Genomic DNA, 18,606 nt, shown 5'->3' on the forward strand with positions numbered 1-18,606 from the left:
ACACCTGACAAGGATCTCCTGGCCAAAAACTTGACGTCACTTAATGTCCCAAAATTGCAATCAATCGTCACAAAAATGTACGTGGACCTCTCTATTTATGCCCACTTACACCTCAGAAAATATTCCAACTATCGGCCCAATATTTTTAAGTTCATGGACAATAAGTGTTTTCTTCTTATGCACTCTCACTACAGTGAGCACTCACTAGCATGGTTTATTGGGGTTGAAGCTGCCATGAGTAGAGATGTCCACGTAAATTTTGGTGATGATTTGTGACAGTTTTGGGATATTAAGCTTTCATACGCTTACGTTTAGTGTTTCAGACTGTCCCTGCATTACCATTTTAATCGATGAGACCCTAATAGATTAGCGATTTTTTTAGCTAATTGAATTAACGATGGATAATTTTACGGTTCCATAGCTGTTGTTTTCATGTCAGAGTGCAAAGCAACGCTATATGATTGTTTGAGTTCAAGGATGTGTGGCACTCGCAGTCATGTTTGTGTCATTTTAATTGATGACACATCTTATAAATTAGCGATTTCTTAGCATATTAAATTAGTGATTGATGATAATTTTGGGGTGCTAGCTGTTTTTCATGAGAGCAACGATATATGACAGCAATATAAGGTATAATACCAACTTGAACAAAGCATTTTGGAAATCAAGCAAGCTCTCTTTTTTTTCCCTGAAATGTGTCATTTTAGGTGGCATGGTGGGCGACTGGTTAGCACATCCACCTCACAGTTCTGAGGACCGGAGTTCAAATCCCAGCCCCGCCTGTCTGGAGTTTGCATGTTCTCCCCGTGCCTGGGTGGGTTTTCTCCAGGTACTCCGGTTTCCTCCCACATCCCAAAAAACATGCAGGGTAGGTTGATTGAAGACTCTAAATTGCCCGTAGGTGTGAATGTGAGTGGGAATGGTTGTTTGTTTATATGTGCCCTACGATTGGCTGGCGACCAGTTCAGGGTGTACCCCGCTTCTCGCCCGGAGATGGCTGGGATAGGCTCCAGCACGCCCGTGACCCTAGTGAGGATAAGAGGAATGGAAGATGAATGAATGAAAAAGGTATCATTTTGGAGTTAAGGGGAGTCCACCTCACAGCTTAAAATATTACCTAATACTGCCATTTTAAAGTACAGTAATACAGCCACTTTATAGTATAACACATTCCTTCGTCACACCGGCTCTGCAGTGTCTCCAGTCTTTTTTTTTTTTTTTTTTTTTTGCTAAAAAGATGACATTTTGGCGATGAAAGGGCAATTATTTAAAAATGTCTCCAAAATGCATTGATATTATTGTAAATGACTGCCAGTTTAATTTTCTTGTGCAAAAAATACATAAAATGAAATATGGACCATTAAGACCACATAACTCATTTAAGTGCAATTTGACAGCTAGTGTGTGGACGGGCACAGCTGCTTCAGAGCAACTTGTTGTCGCAGTGTGGAAAAGCCAGCCCTACAACGACCCGGAGGCTTTAAGCGGATATATTTTCACGGTTCAAATATGTTATGTACTTACCATGTTTATGTCCATTTGATATAAGTTATGCTGTTTTTTTGCCTTTCTCTTTATTCTTAACTTGTGGAGTTATGATTGTGTTTCCTTTGTTGGCATCGTCTTTTCCGCTGTGGCTCCATCCATGTCTTTTACTTTAGTTTCATACATTTTCACTTATTTATGCGTTTCGACCGTTTGTCGTTTTTGTTTGGAAAACTTGTGTTAGTTTATGTTTTGGGTTTGAATATATTTGTGTGTGTTTTGTGTAGGTGCTTTTGTTCATAATGTACAGTATATGCGTAAGAAGAAGAAAAAGAAGAAGAATGGTAAAAGGACTGCACTTATATAGTGCTTTATCTACACTATCACAGTGCCCAAAGCGCTTTACAAAGCCTCACATTCATACACTCACACACACATTCATACACCAATGGGCGACTGCTGCCATACAAAGGCACTGCCAGGCCCACTGGGAGCAAATTAGGGTTTAGTGTCTTGCCCAAGGACACTTTGACATGCGAACAGTCATAGGCGGGATTCAAACCAATGACCCTTCGGTCACTGGACGACTCGCTCTACTTACTGAGCCACAGCTGCCAAAAAAAGGCACATTTGCCAATAAAAGAAAGTGATGTTTCAAGAAAAAAAAAACGAAAAAGAAAAGTGATTCTCAAGAAGTGTGTTCTGTTAAATCGTCTTTCAGGTCTTCCTTCATAAAAGGGCGAGAAGCAATTAACTTTTGTGTCAGAGGCCATCTGCTGTGTGACACCAAGCTTCCTCATTAATTGGAAGAAAAGAAGAAATTTTCTCTGAGGCTTTTAAAAGTAACACAGAGAACACATGTTGCCGATTTCACAATGTCACCGAAGAGCTTTTGTCTAAACGTTCTTTCGTCTTTCATTGTGGAATAAAGGGATGATGTCTCGGGGGAGCTCCGATGTGAAAATGAGCTGATAAACGTGGAAGAGTTCGGAAAGGGAAATCTGCCGCAGGAGCAACGTTTTCCACATCAAAAATGACATGTAGTACAGTCTTTGGCCTTTTTCGCAAAGCCTGTAAAAGGCAGGATTCTCGCATCTTTTTTTTTTTTTTTTTTTTATGTCACGTGAATGGAAAACCTGGCATTTTTTTAGCTTCAGAGGTAGTATTAGAAGTAGGGATGGAAATAAAAAGCTGGTTTGTTATGAGAACCGGTTCCCAGTGATTTGATGCCTAGGAATCATTTGTTTGCTTGCCTGACAGTTCCACTTATAGATTCCTCTTTTGCCGCAAGTGAATGATGCCACATGCAAGATTTTGGCTCCGAACTTTTCCAACATTGCTTTAAAGACAGAAGCATTCTAATGTTTGGCTATATTTCACGGACACACCAAGGGAGTCATGAGCAAGGCAGTGCTAGTGATGTTATGTGGAGTAGTTATCTAGTGTCTTAACACCTGTAAGCAGAGGTGGGACCAAGTCTTTGCTTTAAAGTTACATGTAAGTCTCAAGTCTTTGCCCTCAAGTCCCGAGTCAAGTCGCAAGTACTACACTTTGAGTTTTGAGTCCTTTCGAGTCATCCATCCATCCATCCATCCATTTTCTGAGCCTCTTCTCCTCACTAAGGTTGCGGGCGTGCTGGAGCCTATCCCAGCTATCATTGGGCAGGAGCCGGGGTACACCCTGAATTGGTTGCCAGCCAATCGCAGGGCACATACAAACAAACAACCATTCGCACTCACATTCACACCTACGGTCAATTTAGAGTTGTCAATTAACCTACCATGCATGTCTTTGGGATGTGGGAGGAAACCGGAGCGCCCGGAGGCACGGGGAGAACATGCAAACTCCACAGAGGCGGGGCCGGGGATTGAACCCCAGTCCTCAGAACTGTGAGGCAGACGCTCTAACCAGTGCCGCCCCTTTCGAGTCATTTTACCAAAAAATAAAAAAGATATTTTAAGATATAGAATATTTATATTTGATTAATATGTGTACAGTATATTATATATTGTATTTATATATTTAATATATTTTTAAATCCATATTTATTTAGCAAAACAAATTTGATAAACGAGTGCATTGAATCTTCATAAGAAAACCAGGGGACTGGTCAAAAAATTTTTGCACCGTCAAAGCCAATCGTTAACATTGAGACTTAGTTTATTGCCCCTTGAAAACGGATTGATTTTAGGTTTTCAGTTATTCTATGAAAATGCTATGCTATGACTTACTTTTTCCCACTTTATTTCTGCAGTGACGTTAAATAGACCTGTCACAAAGAAGAATTTGCATCTAGTAGTGCTGCAATTAGTAATCGAGTATTACACTGACAATTCCATCGGAATAATCAAGTGTGAGGATGAAATATATGTTTGCTTGGTTAAATTATGAATACACAAGAGAAAATTAGACATTTCACTTAATAATGAACGACCAATTGCTTTCCTCTTTTAGATAATCAACAGTATATTTCTTAAATTCACATTATGCATATAGCAGGAAACTGCATTTTCTTGTCTACAAACGTTTCTAGTGAGGCAATTTCAAACAAATATAAATAGATTTCAGTTTAAACTTGGCATTTCTTGTGAGTATCAAAAACATAAGGCATTAATTTAAAAAAAGAGAAACACAAGTTTGTCATCTTATCAAAGCCAAATTTCTACTACAGTAGCTTATATTCATCCCATAATAAGCCGAATAAAAATGACATTGAAACTTTTTTTCAATAACCTAAACATCCCTCAATTAACTTCAGAAAGTAAAGAGTTTTTAGATGCCCCATTAACCCTTACATAAGGCTTGAAACAATATGCCAATAGGTATAGCTTCAGGCAATGATGGGTTTTCCTCAGGGTTCTATAACATTTCTGGTGTATACTAGAACCACTATTTTCCAGAATGGTAATAGAGATATAAGATAAACCCCTATTTATAATCCATATGAATACAGCTGCAATAAAACTAATACTGAAACCAGGGAAAGACCTCACTCACCCAACAGTCAAATGGTTCAGATCCTACCTGGAGGAAAGGAGTTATTTTGTTAACCATTGGAAGTGTTCAATTTCATCGAATGGCAATGACCTTTGGGATCCCTCAGGGGTCAGTTCTTGGACCCCTCCTGTTCAGCCTGTATATGCTACCCTTGGGTCAAATTCTTCAGAACTTTAATTTTAACTATCATAGCTATGCAGATGAGACAGTTATATCTAGCAGTGTCTCCAGATGACTACAGTTCAATTGAGGTGTTGTGTCACTCTAAAACAGATACATAACTGGATGAGCCAAAATTTTCTTCAATTAAACCACAACAAAACTGAGATAATTGTTTTTGGCAATAAAGAAAAGAGGATTGTTGTTAGTAAATACCTGGAGTCACTCTCTTTAAAAACCAAAGACCAAGTCCAAAACCTTGGTGTTCTGTAGATTCTGACCTAACTTACAACAGTCATATCAAATCAATTACTAAAACTGCCTTCTACCAACTGAAGAAAATATCCAGAGTGAAGGCTTGCATGTGTCAAGCAGACCAGGAGAAGCTTTTATCTCAAGTAGACTATTGTAATTGTCTTCTGACTGGACTCCCTAAGAAGAGCATTAAACAGCTCTAGCTCATTCAGAATGCTGCAGCTCATGTTCTGACCAGAACAAAGAGGTCAGAGCATATTACTCCAATTCTGAAGTCTTTACACTGGCTTCCAGTCACCTTTAGAATAGATTTTAAAGTTCTGCTACTGGTTTATAAATCACAAAACGGTTTAGGTCCTGAATACATGAAATGCTAATGGAACATAAACCCAGTAGGGCTCTGAGATCGACAGACTCAGGTCAAATAGTGGCGCACAGAGTCCAAAGCAAACATGGTGAAGCAGCATTTAGCTATTATGCTGCACACAAATGGAATAAGTTGCCAACAGAGGTGACGTCAGCCCGAAGCATGTTTTTAAGTCCAAATTAAAAATTCTTCTTTTTTCTCATGCTTTTTAGAGCATTTCCACTTTTAAATGATAGTTCTTGCACTGTACACTGTGTTAATTGTATTTTTTTCCTGTTTGTTTTAAATGTTTATCAGCTGTATTTTTTCTTTGTTTTTAAATGCTTTTAATCATGTCAAGCACATTGAGTTACCTTGTGTATGAAATGCGTTATATAAATAAATTTGCTTAGCTTACTTTTTTTTTTTTTTTTAATGAAACCATTACTTTAGGTAATGTGTGAAAGAATAGTCAATTTCTCTACCAGAGCGTGCCCAACAGGGCGTTAGCTGTTAGATTAAACTAGCTATGAATGACCAATGTTGTTGCGAGACGCTTTGACCTCATCAATAATAATTAAGCTCTTCAGTTTATGTTCTCATATATATTTGACCCATACCACTCAAGCGAGTGAAGTACGACGGCTAACTACTTGGACTGGATCAACATTCTCACCAAAATAGCGAGTTATTTTATGGATTTTTTATTATTTTTTTTTTTTAAATCAGCTGAACAGTTTTAGCGCTACTGAATGGGCGAACGAGCAAATTAGCTAGCTTGCTAGGTAACTAACTAAGTAACTAATAACTAACTAACTCATGCCTGTTTCTGTACTTGGACTGGATCTGCACCTTTCTCCTTACAAAATGAGTTTTTGTTCGATTTTTGCGAAGTACGTGAAAATTCGCCCACACAGTTTTGTGTAATCCTGCTAACACACATCGAAACACAACAAAAGACAACTCTCACCTTGCACCTTTGAGACTTGAACTGGACCTGCCCCTTTATCTAAAGTCTCACCAGATACTCACTAAATTGCAAAGACTATTTTCATCAAATTTTACCAAAATTTGTGGAAATTTGGCTAGGGACTTTCTGATCACTCTTTTCGCACTTGGACTGGTCCTGCACCTTTACCCAGATTCTCACCAAATAGAAAATCTCTTCCTTTTCTTTTCCTCTGCAATCCCAAAAATCAAAGATAGAAAGCTGAAAACCTCCCTTGAAGAAGTAAGAAAGAAGAATCAGATTTGTGCTGGACTACACACAACTGTAATCTGTTTCCTGGCTGGTGGTTGACGTCTTTTCCCCCCGTTGTGTTTGTAATGGAAGCGGAACGTTCCAGGTATGCTGCCAGATTCAGGTCAGACCGTCGGGCTTTGTTGCCGCTTTCTGAAAGACATCAAGACCTCGTCTTCCTCCTCTTCCTCACTGATAGATGTTTGTACAGTAGACGGCGAAGAGGATGAGGAGCGGAAGTAACCCAGCCAGGAGGAAAGTGACAGGAGCAAAGGGACACGCGACTGGCTGACGGGAGATGGACGCACTGACAGACAGCTGGTGTGTCATATGAGGAAAAAACAGGTAGGGCATTAAAATGCATATAAATAATAATGCACCAGTCTTGGTATAAATAATGTGTAAACATCCAGAAGAAAAAAAGAAAATAAGAAAAAAGAAATAATTCAATCATAAAACAAAACAAAAATGACAAAAATAATTGAAAAGAAATTAAAACGGAATATTTACAAGCTATTTAACAGCAAAGTGGAGCATTAGAATAGCTTATCTGCTACATGAAACTGTAAGAGCCCTGAAAAGCTCCATCAGTGACGGGCTTCTTCAGGCCTCCCCGTTGTGCGAAGAGAGGCATCAAAGGTCCTTCCTCCCCTCTTTTGTCAGACTCCACAAGCAGCTCCGCTCCCAGTGGAGTGGACCAACAACATGTGCAATAGCCTGTCAAATGTGCAATACCCATAAATTACATTTAGATATACTGTATATATTTTTATCTGCATTGTTGCACTTTACATCCTGTGTAATATTTTGTAGGCTTATATCTTATTTTTATTCTGTTAGCTTGCAATATTTCGTAATTATTTTGGACTATGTATAAAAATACATAGTCCGCTTACTGTTTGTGCACTGTTTGTTTGTTTGTTTGTTTGTTTTCTTGTGGAGTGTACTTGTATGTGTGTACTGCTGCTGTCAACAATGGGAATCTCCCCATTGTGGGCTAAATAAAGGCATATATTATCTCTTATCACTCTTGTGGTCACTGGTTGCCAGGCAGAGTTTGTACAGGAAATCTGATTTATTCTGATTTTGGAAATTGAAATATTTTTTTTTCCCCCTATAGTAAATAATTGATCCATCCATCCATTTTTTGAGCCGCTTCTCCTCACTAGGGTCGCAGGCGTGCTGGAGCCAATCCCAGCTATCATCGGGCAGGAGGCGGGGTACACCCTAAACTGGTTGCCAGCCAATCGCAGGGCACATACAAACAAACAACCATATGCACTCACAGTCACACCTAAGGGCAATTTAGAGTCACCAATTAATGCATGTTTTTGGGATGTGGGAGGAAACCGGAGTGCTCGGAGAAAACCCACGCAGGCACGGACGGGGAGAACATGCAAACTCCACACAGGCGGGGCCGGGGATTGAACCCGGGTCCGCAGAACTGTGAGGCTGACGCTCTAACCAGTCGTCCACTGTGCCGCCCGGAAATAATTCAAAAAGGAATAATTCATTTTGGTTTGGTCCATATTCAAACACGAACACCTCCAAGAAATATTGTTCAATTGTTACCAAATTTAAACCAAAAGGATGGTAGGGTCATCAAAAATGCAAAAAAAAAAAATAAAAATAAAAATGAAATTTACCATTCTTGGCACAAACCACATATTAAAATGCAGACAATTTAAAAATCAAACCAAAAAAAAAACAAATAAAGAATCATATAACAGCAACAAAAATTACAAATAATTTTTAATAAGTTGAAACAATTTTATTTACAGCTATTCAACTAAAATAAAATAAAATGAAAATGTATCATATTTGGCATAAACCATGAATAAAAATGCACCCTCCACCCCACAAAACCCCAAAACATATTTTTTTAAAAATAATAATAAAAACTTCTTTTTTTCAAGTTAACTATTTCAAGGTATTTAACAGCAATGTGGAGCCACATAATTGCATATTAGTTCCCCCCTCAGGAACTAATGCAAATAATCCATTTTGGTTTGAAGGGACCATTTTAGGGTCATTTTGGCCATTTCCAAAAGCAAACTCCTGATAGTGGGTGGATGCTTGTTTGTTTCTATGCGCCCTGCGATTGGCTGGCAACCAGTTCAGGGTGTACCCCGCCTCTCACCCAGAGTCACCTGGGATAGGCTCCAGCAAGCCCGCAACACTAGTGAGGATAAGGGGTATGGAAAATGGATGGATGTCTATTATGAGTAGACCCACAAAAAAGTTTCAGGATTCATGCCCAGAAAGGCACAGGAGTTTTCATGTAGGCGACTACTTTAGTGTAATTTGATCCATCTCCAGGGGTCTTTAAACATTAAAGATTTTACCAGATCACAGTACTACCAAAACAAGACAGATGACCAACGCAAAATTATGAAACATTTGTGTTCAGGTAATTGCCTGCAGCTTGTTAAAAAGTTTGATAAATGAACAAGAAGATTGTGTTTTAATCAACTTTTCCCCCACTAAAACAAAGCAAGTCCTTTGTTACTGACTCACTCATCCTCTGAATCATTATCACAAGCAAAAACTATTCACTGCGGTTCTTTGAATCACATAAAAGGAAGAATCTGCACACAGAGGGATTTTTGGATGGACAAAAAAATGGTCTTAGCGGTGTTTGATCCCAGATAAACTGCTAAGAGCGCGGCGTGGATAAAACATCGACGGCTTATCACGCCACAGACGCTCTGTCCGCTTTGGAGGCTGCTGACGCGTCAGCTTAGATAAACCCGAGCATCTTCATCGAGCCCCTCGGACACATTTGCACTCTGACTGACTGTGAAGATCGAAATGATTTTTTTTTTTGCAATCAGACAGCGAGTGCACAAACATTCCTCGGCTGTGGGAGAAAATAATCGTTTTTTTCCCCATCACACAAACAAAATTATTTGCATTGACTTTCAGCTGTTCATTCTTCTGAAGCAGTGATTCCAAAACAGAAGGGTGACCTAAACCCTTGATGTGACCAAGCAGATGCTAAAGAAAATAACATGAAAGCGTGAAAGTGTCCTGAAAAGCTCACCATCATAGTCATTCCCGTTTAAATGTTTGTGAAGAATGTTCAAACGGTTAGTAGTTTGACTTTATTTTAGTTTTATTTTACAGTTTATTATCGGTGAACTTTAAATATAGCAATTTAAGTGTTGCCCATCGGTCTAGCAGGTGTAAGAAAGTCACATACAATATGTGCACGTCACAAGCAAGTCTCAAGTCATAACCTTCAAGTCTCAAGCAAGTCCCAAGTCATGACTTGGTTTAAGTAAGTCACACAAACTTGCTCCAGTCACAACATATATTGGAGTGGTAAGAAAATGTTTTTTCACATTTCCCCCCCCATAAATCATAATACTAAAAAAAGTATTCACACCCTATAAAACTTAAATGAACAACAACTGAGATTATGATGGATTGAGTTGACTGCACTGAATTATTTTGACGTTGTATTTCAAACTCAATTTAACTGAACTTAATTTCTGAGCAAACTATGCTGTGTACTTGATGACAGCTTTGTAACTCCTACGGTTCTTAAGAGAACACAATTAAGTAAAATACAAGACTCTTTTCTGTCGGTCACATATAATTAGATGTGTACCTAATGAGCTAATGGAGAATGAAAGAGATTCAGAATTAAGGGAATAATAAGCAAAGCAAAGCAAATTTATGTATATAGCGTATTTCATACACAAGGTAACTCAATGTGCTTTACATGATTAAAAGCATTTAAAAACAAAGAAAAAACAGCTTATAAACATTTAAAACAAAGAGAAAAAAAATAAAATAAATAAAAATACAATTAAAACAGCATACAGTGCAAGAAATATTTAAAAGTGGAAATGCTCTAAAAAAAGCATGGGAAAAAAGAAGAGTTTTTAACCTGGACTTAAAAACATGCACACTTGGGGCTGACGTCACTTCTGTTGGCAACTTATTCCATTTGTGTGCAGCATAATAGCTAAATGCTGCTTCACCATGTTTGCATTGGACTCTTTGCTCCACTATTTGACCTGAGTCTGTCGATCTCAGAGCCCGACTGTGAACAAAATCTGCATTCCTTCTGTGTCCACTTTAATTAAATAATTCAGTCGGGCTTGTTAATTTATTTAGAAGCACTGACTCTGGACAATTGACAATTGCCATTAGATTAAAGGTTATGTTTCATATGCTGTGGTCTTAATTTAAAAAAAATGTGCAAAAAGTGTTATCACAGGGCAGATACAATAGATGACATTTCAATGGTGAAACTTCAATAAACACGTTCAGTAGTGTGAAAATTATATACCTACTCACAATTTGTACTCTACTTACTAATAGTGGAACGCACTTTTGTCAACATTTTTATCGCTGTGATCGTAATGCAAAGTGATCCCATACAGTAAGACCTATACCGTAAATGTCTCCACACTTTTTTTAATGTTTTTTTTATCTCCACAACGCTAGCAACGCCACATCACTTCTTCCGCTTTCTAAGGTTGGCATTATATTTTAGATGCTATATTCTGCTCCAGACTGCATGAGAAAGAGAGAAAAAAAGAGTGACATTTGCGTGCCTATGTAAACCGAAATGAAAGGTTTGGTCAATAATCATAAACCGTCCCCCGTAGTTACATTACTTAGCTGTACTAAAACGTTCAAAATCACATCATTTGTATTTTTAATCATCCCAAACCAGTGTATGAAACTTAATGTTTGACCAGCTAGCAAAACTGTTAAATTAGCTTACCTGTTTTTGTGAGTTTTTTTGTCGTGATGCAGTTCGACGTCGTTGTTGTTGTGTCTTTAATGCGCGAGTTGCAAGCCATGCAGGTTGCCATCCTCTTTTGCAGACTTCATCGGCAACATAATCCTTGAATCAAAATGTTATTATATTTGGAGCTCCTTCCATTGTTGTTTATGCAGGCGGCTACTTCACACTGCCAAGTGCGCAACAATGCAGACTGTGTTGCCAGGTTGGCGCAAATGACCTCCCAAAACATTAGTTACTTAAAATAAAAATAAAAGGCAAACTGTCTCAATCATAATGCCTATTTCCAACTCTAAACTGTGGGGGAGACCACCTCATCCACACGCAGCATCAGCACTGGGGCGCCCCAAGGTTGTGTCCTCTTTCCGCTGCTCTTCTCTCTCTACACGAACGACTGAACCTCAATGCACCCGGCTGTCAAACTCCTGAAGTTTGCAGATGACACCACTGTCATCGGCCTCATCAAGGACGGTGACGAGTCTGCATATCGACAGGAAGTGGAGCGGCTGGAGCTGTGGTGCGGCCGACACAACCTGGAGCTGAACACGCTCAGGACTGTAGAGATGATCGTGGACTTCAGGAGGCATCCTTCGCCCCAGCTGCCCCTCACGCTGTCCAGCTGCTTTGTGTCCACCGTCGAGACCTTCAAGTTCCTGGGAATTACAGTCTCTCAGGACCTGAAGTGGGCGACCAACATCAACTCCGTCCTAAAAAAGGCCCAGCAGAGGATGTACTTCCTGTGGCTTCTGAGAAAGCACGGCCTGCCACCGGAGCTGCTGAGGCAGTTCTACACAGCGGTCATCGAATCAGTCCTGTGGTCTTCCATCACAGTCTGGTTTGGTGCTGCTACAGGAAAAGGACAAACTCTGATTGCAACGGACAATCAAAACTGCTTAAAGGATTGTCGGTACCCCCCTACCCACCCTTGAGGACTTGCACGCTGCCAGAACTAAGACAAGAGCGTGCAAAATCCTCTTGGACCCTCCACATCCTGGTCACCAGCTCTTCCAGCTCCTTCCCTCAGGTAGGCGCTACCGATCAATGCAAACTAGAACTAGCAGACATTCCAACAGCTTCTTTCCTCTTGCAATCAACTTCTTAAACACCAAACCTACAATTCCATGACAACATGCTGGCAATTTTTTTGTCTTGAGTTTGTTGTCACATTTCCGTCGGGCCAATTATATGTTACTCGTGCGCTCACTGTAGTAGTCTCGCCACGCTGCACTATTTGCATATCTGTTGTTGACCAATACTGGCCACTCATGCCAGAGTAGCATCTGCCCCACTTGCACACTGACTGAGGAGTATCTGCAACATTTGCACAATCAACATTGTCCCAGATTATTGTACTACTCGCTTGAAGTCTCAGCGCCCTTTGCACAATGGTCATTGCACTGGACTATTGCAATATTAGTCATTCGAACTGCTCTAAGTGCTAGAGGACAATTGTCAAAAAAAGTACCGGCATTACCAGATAACTTTTTTGGACATACTTGGCAAATCAAGATGATTCTGATAAAGATGATTCTGATCACTGGCATGTGGTTGTGTTCAGAAGTAACAGATCACGTTCAAACTCATGTTCAATAGCAGTCCACACACAACTGCCACCATTTCAATTTTGAAGTGGAAAAAGACAACAACCCATGCATAGGGCCTTACAGAAACATTAGAGAGAGAGAGAAAGAGAGAGAGAACAGAACAGAACATAACCCAGAAGATGCATGTTTAACAGTTACTTGTGACAGTAGAATAGTGACTGTAGTGAGCGGCATGTAGATTATTGTCACGGAGTAAAAGTACAGTTTCTTTTAAACACAAATACTCGAGTAAAAGTAAAAAGTATGCTTCATTAAAACTACTCTGACAAGTCCAATTTATCCAAAATGTTACTTGAGTAAATGTAACGCAGTAAATGTACCGCAATCCTCCCCACCTCTGCATGTTGTCAAGTTAAACTGATGTTTGGGCTGAATTTAAAAAATAAATAAAAAATCATGAGCTATGACTTCATAAATCATTTGCCCTAGAAGGACACTTTGAAATTCACAAATTGACCCTAAAAATAGCTGCTTTGAACCAAAATGGCAGACTTCCTGCGTCTTTTCGGGCATGGCTTCTTGAGACTTTTTTGTGGGTTTACCCATGACGGACATGCGAACCAAATTTCATGTTGCTACATACAGTAAGTGCCTTTGGGGGGCAGAATTTTCAAAATCTCTTGGATAAATTAATCTTTGAAGTAAATGCCTATATGACCAAAAATGGCTGCTACAAAATTCTGCTCAAGTACAAGGACCATGGAACATATCATGTGAATATTATGTGCAATTCATGCCCCTGGCATTTGTGTTTTCACTGCATGCTAATCCTTGCTGCATTTGCACCTTTGCGCACATTCACAACTGCAAATAAGTATTTTTTATCTTTTCTCTGTTGTCTTATTGTATCTTATTTTCTTATTCTATTCATATTTCACAAATCTTGAGATTTATTGGGCTAATCTGGTACCTTGGGTATCAAATTTCCTGCCATATCATGTGTCAATGTATTTGTATGACAATTAAACTCCTTGAATCTTTCGTAAATGGCAGGCTTCTTGTGCCTTTTAAGACATGGATCGAGACATTTTTTGCGGCTTTACCCATGATAGACATGACTACCAAATTTCATGTTGCTAATTAATGGCTCCAGGGGCTGAATTTTCAAAATTCCTTGAACAAGTGCCGCTTTTAAATGGCTCATTTTACCCATAATGGTTGCTTTAAAGCAAAATAGCGGATTTCATGTGTGTTTTTGAGAATGGCCATGATAGACAAGCCAATTTCATGATTCTAATTTAAACTGGCCTCAGGGACTGAATTTTTAAAATCTCTAAGGACAAGTTCATATTTGAAGTGAAAGGCTATTTATTATTACTCAAAATGGCTGCTTCAAAGCCAAATAGTAGACTTCCTGTGTTCTTTTGGGCATGGCCTCTTCAGAATTTTTTGGGGGTTTACCAATGATCTACCGATGCGGGTGGCTGGAGCCTTGACAGCTGTCCTTCCGGATACATTAGCGTCAGACACCAAACTCTAGTGTTATTGGATAATACCCAGGTCATTGTGAGGTCAAGAAATAAACTTCCTTCCTTCCATCCATCCATTTTCAACACCGCTTATCCTGGTTAGGGTCACGGGACGCTGGAGCCTATCCCAGCTGACTTGGGGCAAAGAGGCGGACTACACTCTGAACTGGTCGCCAGTCAGTCACAGGGCACATAAAGACACGGACAACCATTCACACCCACATTCACACCGTCACTGAGTGGGAACTGAACCCACGCTGCCCGCACCAAAGTTAGGCGAGTGTACCACTACACCATCAGTGACTAAACTTCCTTCCTTTATATCAAATAGCTAACTAATTCTGCAGAGCAAACTTGCCAAGCTGGCGAAAAGAAAGAAAGTCGAGGACTACCGTACATTTCAGGACAAATGGACAGAGGCTGCATGAGGCTCAACCTCACCACGTAAAACGCTGCAACAGACGTCGCATTATTTTATTTATTGTTGGTTAGCGTCAGTAGAACAAAGTTATTAAAAATAATACATTCAGAGACTTATTATATTCTAAAATTGTTGGTCTTGCTTAAAAATGCATGCATTTAGTTGTATGCCATGTTAAAGAATATTACATGTCTCTCAGGGAAATACACTTTCAAATACAGTATGTGGCGTTCATGGCTCTCCAAAATGGCAGACTTGTTGTGTCTTTTTGGGAATGGCTTCTGGAGACTTTTTTTGTGGGCTTACTCGTGGCGGACACGCTGACCCAATTTCATGTTGGTGCTGTAAAACTTGCGTCGGGGGCTGAATTTTGAGAATTGTGTACTCCTATGAATATGCCAAAATGTTTGGGCCTCTCCTGAACCCCTCCTCATTTCCTTCTTTAGTTCACCAAACTTCCTTTCTGCCTTCCTCCCTCACCTGACCCACCCCCTTTTCCCTCTCTATTTCTCCTGCCTTCCTTCCTTCCTTCCTTCCTTCCTTCCTTCCTCCCTCCCTTCCTTCCTCCCTTCCTTCCTTCCTTCCTTCCTTCCTTCCTTCCTTCCTTCCTTCCTTCCTTCCTTCCTTCTTTCATCATTCCTTCCTTCCTCCCTCATCCTTCCTTCCTTCCTCTCTCTCATTTTCTCCCCTACCTTTACCGCTTTTTGCTCCTCTCTCCCTCATTTACCTTCTCTTCAGGCCTCTTTCTCTTCCACTCGCTCTCCTGACTCTGCTCTCTCTTTATCGCACTCCGCTCTCACTCTCTTATTCTCTCCTCCCCCCCACCCTCCTTCTCTCTCGCTCTCTCTCTCTCTCTCTGATCTCTCTCTCTCTCTTTCTCTCTCTCTCGCTCTCTCTCACATCTCCTCCTTCAGTGCGCACTTGCATCACCAGTAGAGAAGAGGAAGGGAAGAGGAGAAGGATCCGCACCATCCTCCTCATCCTCTCATCACTATGGATGCGCGCCGAAGCAGAACCCCGTGGATTTGTTTGTTTGCGCTCTCGTCGCTGTTGTGCGCGACTCCAGCACAAGGTGAGCATGCTCGCTGCTTTCATCTGGGCACTTTTTCTTTCTCTTTCTTGCCCACCGGAGGAGGAGAAGGGAGACGCAGCGAGCGCGACCCCCGCTGCGGAGCCTTCTCGGCCGGCTTGCGACAACTCAGAGACTCGGTCCACTTTATAAATAAGCAAGAAAGTGCACTAAAAATGGACCGCGAGTGGGAAAAGTTGCAATTAAAATGTTTGACTTGCTTGTTTCTTTGATATTTGATATGCAAACGAGAACCTGGGAGCTCATTTCTTGGATCTTTTATGTGGAGAAAATAGATCTATAAAGTGTGTCGAGGGTGAGGATGATGAGGGTGCATTTTATCTACTCGTCATCATCTTCATGCATGCAGTGAGTCATCCTCAAAAGGGTCAGAAGGTAGCTCGCCAAGATGCAAAAAAGTTGAAAGCATCTAGGACGTCATTTGTTCTCTTCTTCCTTTTCATCTTCTTCCCCTAAGGGCACATTTGATGTCGACTCTTCCTCCTCCTGAGTGTAAAAATGTGTCGTCAGCCTCCTCCTCGTCCTCCTTCTCCATCTGTTTCATCTTCTTGTTCATCATTTCTGTGTGTGTGCGTTTAAGAGGATCACAAAACACATAAGGGCTGTGTTTTTTTAGGGCATGTACTGCTTTCTTGGCCGCTAGGGGGCGGCAAAGACAGCAAAAACGTTTCTTCACGACTCGTGCTTCATGTGTAGCAAAAAGTTTTGATTTGCTGTCTGCCTCCAGGCTAATAAATGAACCAAAATGACACTTTAGAAGATACATCAGCAATAAAACGGTCTTCCTTGCCGATATGATACCAAGTAAAACAGTAGATGGTTTTGGCGGGACTGATATAGATATTACTTCTTGGATTCCAGGACCGTAAATATCAATACCAAAATCGATATTTCAATATTCATATTTCTTTTTCTGAGAATTTATTAGTAAGGCTAAGGCCATAGGGTGTTGTCAATTCTTGTACTAGGAAGGCTGGTATCGGAGAATCAATATTCAGTATTTCCAGTATTGGGAAAGCTGGTGTCATAGTGTTGATAGTTTGGTAACAATATTCTCTCCTGGGGATCAATTTCAGTATCGAGAAGGCTGGTATCAAAGTATCGATATTTTCTCCTGGGAATCGATTCCATTGTTGTGAAGGCCGGTATCACAGTTATAATATTACCTCCTGAGAATAGATTCCACTATGAAGGAAGGACATGGCACTGTGAATGACTGGTTAGCACATCTGCCTCACAGTTCTGAGGACCCAGGTTCAAATCCTGGCCTCACCTGTCTGGACTTTCCATGTTATCCCCGTGCCTGCGTGGGTTTTCTCCGGGTACTCCGGTTTCCTCCCACATCCCCAAAACATACATGGTAGGTTAATTGAAGACTCTAAATTGCCCGTAGATGTGACTGTGAGAGCGAATGGTTGCTTGTTTCTATGTGCCCTCCGATTGGCTGGCAGGGTGTACCCCGCCTCTTGCCCAGAGTCAGCTGGGATTGGCTCCAGCACGCCCACGACCCTAGTGAGGATAAGCGGCACGGAAAATGAATGAATGAATAAAGGAAGGACAGTATCAGACTATTGACGTTTCAGTATCATCGTTTTCTTCTGGAAATCAATTTCTGTATCGAGAACGCCCGTACCAGAGTATCAATATTTTTTTCCTGGAACTCGATTCTGGTATTGGGAAACCTGGTTTGGGAGTAACAATATTTCAGACTTGATATTGTCTCTCGAGCACAGGTGTGACACTCAAGGCCCACCACATCATTTTAAATGGCCTCCGAAACGTCCACAATTCTAGCTAAAATTTTTACTATACCTTGAACTATAGTTGAAAAAACTATTATGCTTTGACTCTGATTTAAAAAATGGTTATCCATCAAGTTGTTGTCAATATGTAATAATATGATGAGGTGATTAAACATCAAACATTATATGGTCTCACATTTATAATGGCCCTCTAAACGGAAACCGTAACTGTAATGTGGCCTGTGACAAGAATGAGTTTGACACCCCTGCTCTAAGGGGATTTAGTCAAAACTGGTATTGTCTCCTGGGAATTAATTCCAATATCAGGAAGGCTGGTATCGGCGTACCAATATTTCAGTCTTGATATTTTCTCCTGTGAATCAATTCCAGTACCTGAAAACAAAGGCTGGTATTGGGATATTGTCCAGTCCTTGTGCCAGGAAAGTCAATATCAGAATTATTGACATTTCAGTGTTGATAATTTCTTCCAGTAGTCGATTCGTACATTGTGGAAGCCGGTATTATATCAGACTATCCACTTACTTTTGGATAGAAGATGCTTCCACGATGATGCCCTTCCACACAAGCTGGTGTAAATCCTGTCTGTTCCAACACATTGTGATCCATGTATGAACAACAGCAAGCATTACGGCTATAGAATACAGTAGATTAGAGGGCGATGATGATGAAGATGATGATTTTGTCACAGCTCAATTTATTCGCCTTTTTCTAGTAGTGTAATGCTATCGTAAAGCTACTAAAATAACCTCACACGGAGGCGGGAAGCTAATGCACAAAATTGTGACCTCGGGCCTCGCGATGATAAATAAGTCAAAAGCAGCCTGGCAATACTAACGTTGGAATGCTAACAACAACAACACCAGAATATACAAGTAGTAACGACAACGTAAAGCCTTGAGTTTCTTCTTCTCAATTCCAATATCAGAAAAGATGGATTTTCCCCTGAGAATCCATGCCAGTGTTGTGCCAAGGAGCTTTGATATTTTCACCTGAAAATCAGTTCCTGTATCGGGAA

General features: G+C 40.4%; 1 protein-coding gene across 2 annotated transcripts in view; it reads left to right on the plus strand.

Annotated features, from left to right (window-relative positions):
• The first annotated feature begins 15,677 nt into the window (after positions 1 to 15,677).
• The window catches only part of LOC133489302 (contactin-associated protein-like 4), a 112,980-nt gene continuing 110,051 nt past the window's right edge, over positions 15,678 to 18,606 (plus strand). For both annotated transcript variants that reach the window (XM_061798242.1, XM_061798243.1), the window contains exon 1: positions 15,678 to 15,810. In XM_061798242.1, coding sequence (XP_061654226.1) covers positions 15,732 to 15,810 — 79 coding nt within the window. In that variant the 5' untranslated portion in view covers positions 15,678 to 15,731. The remainder of the gene's footprint in view (positions 15,811 to 18,606) is intronic.

Source organism: Phyllopteryx taeniolatus, chromosome 14 (genome assembly GCF_024500385.1).
Source record: "Phyllopteryx taeniolatus isolate TA_2022b chromosome 14, UOR_Ptae_1.2, whole genome shotgun sequence".
In the NCBI taxonomy this organism is placed as follows: domain Eukaryota; kingdom Metazoa; phylum Chordata; class Actinopteri; order Syngnathiformes; family Syngnathidae; genus Phyllopteryx; species Phyllopteryx taeniolatus.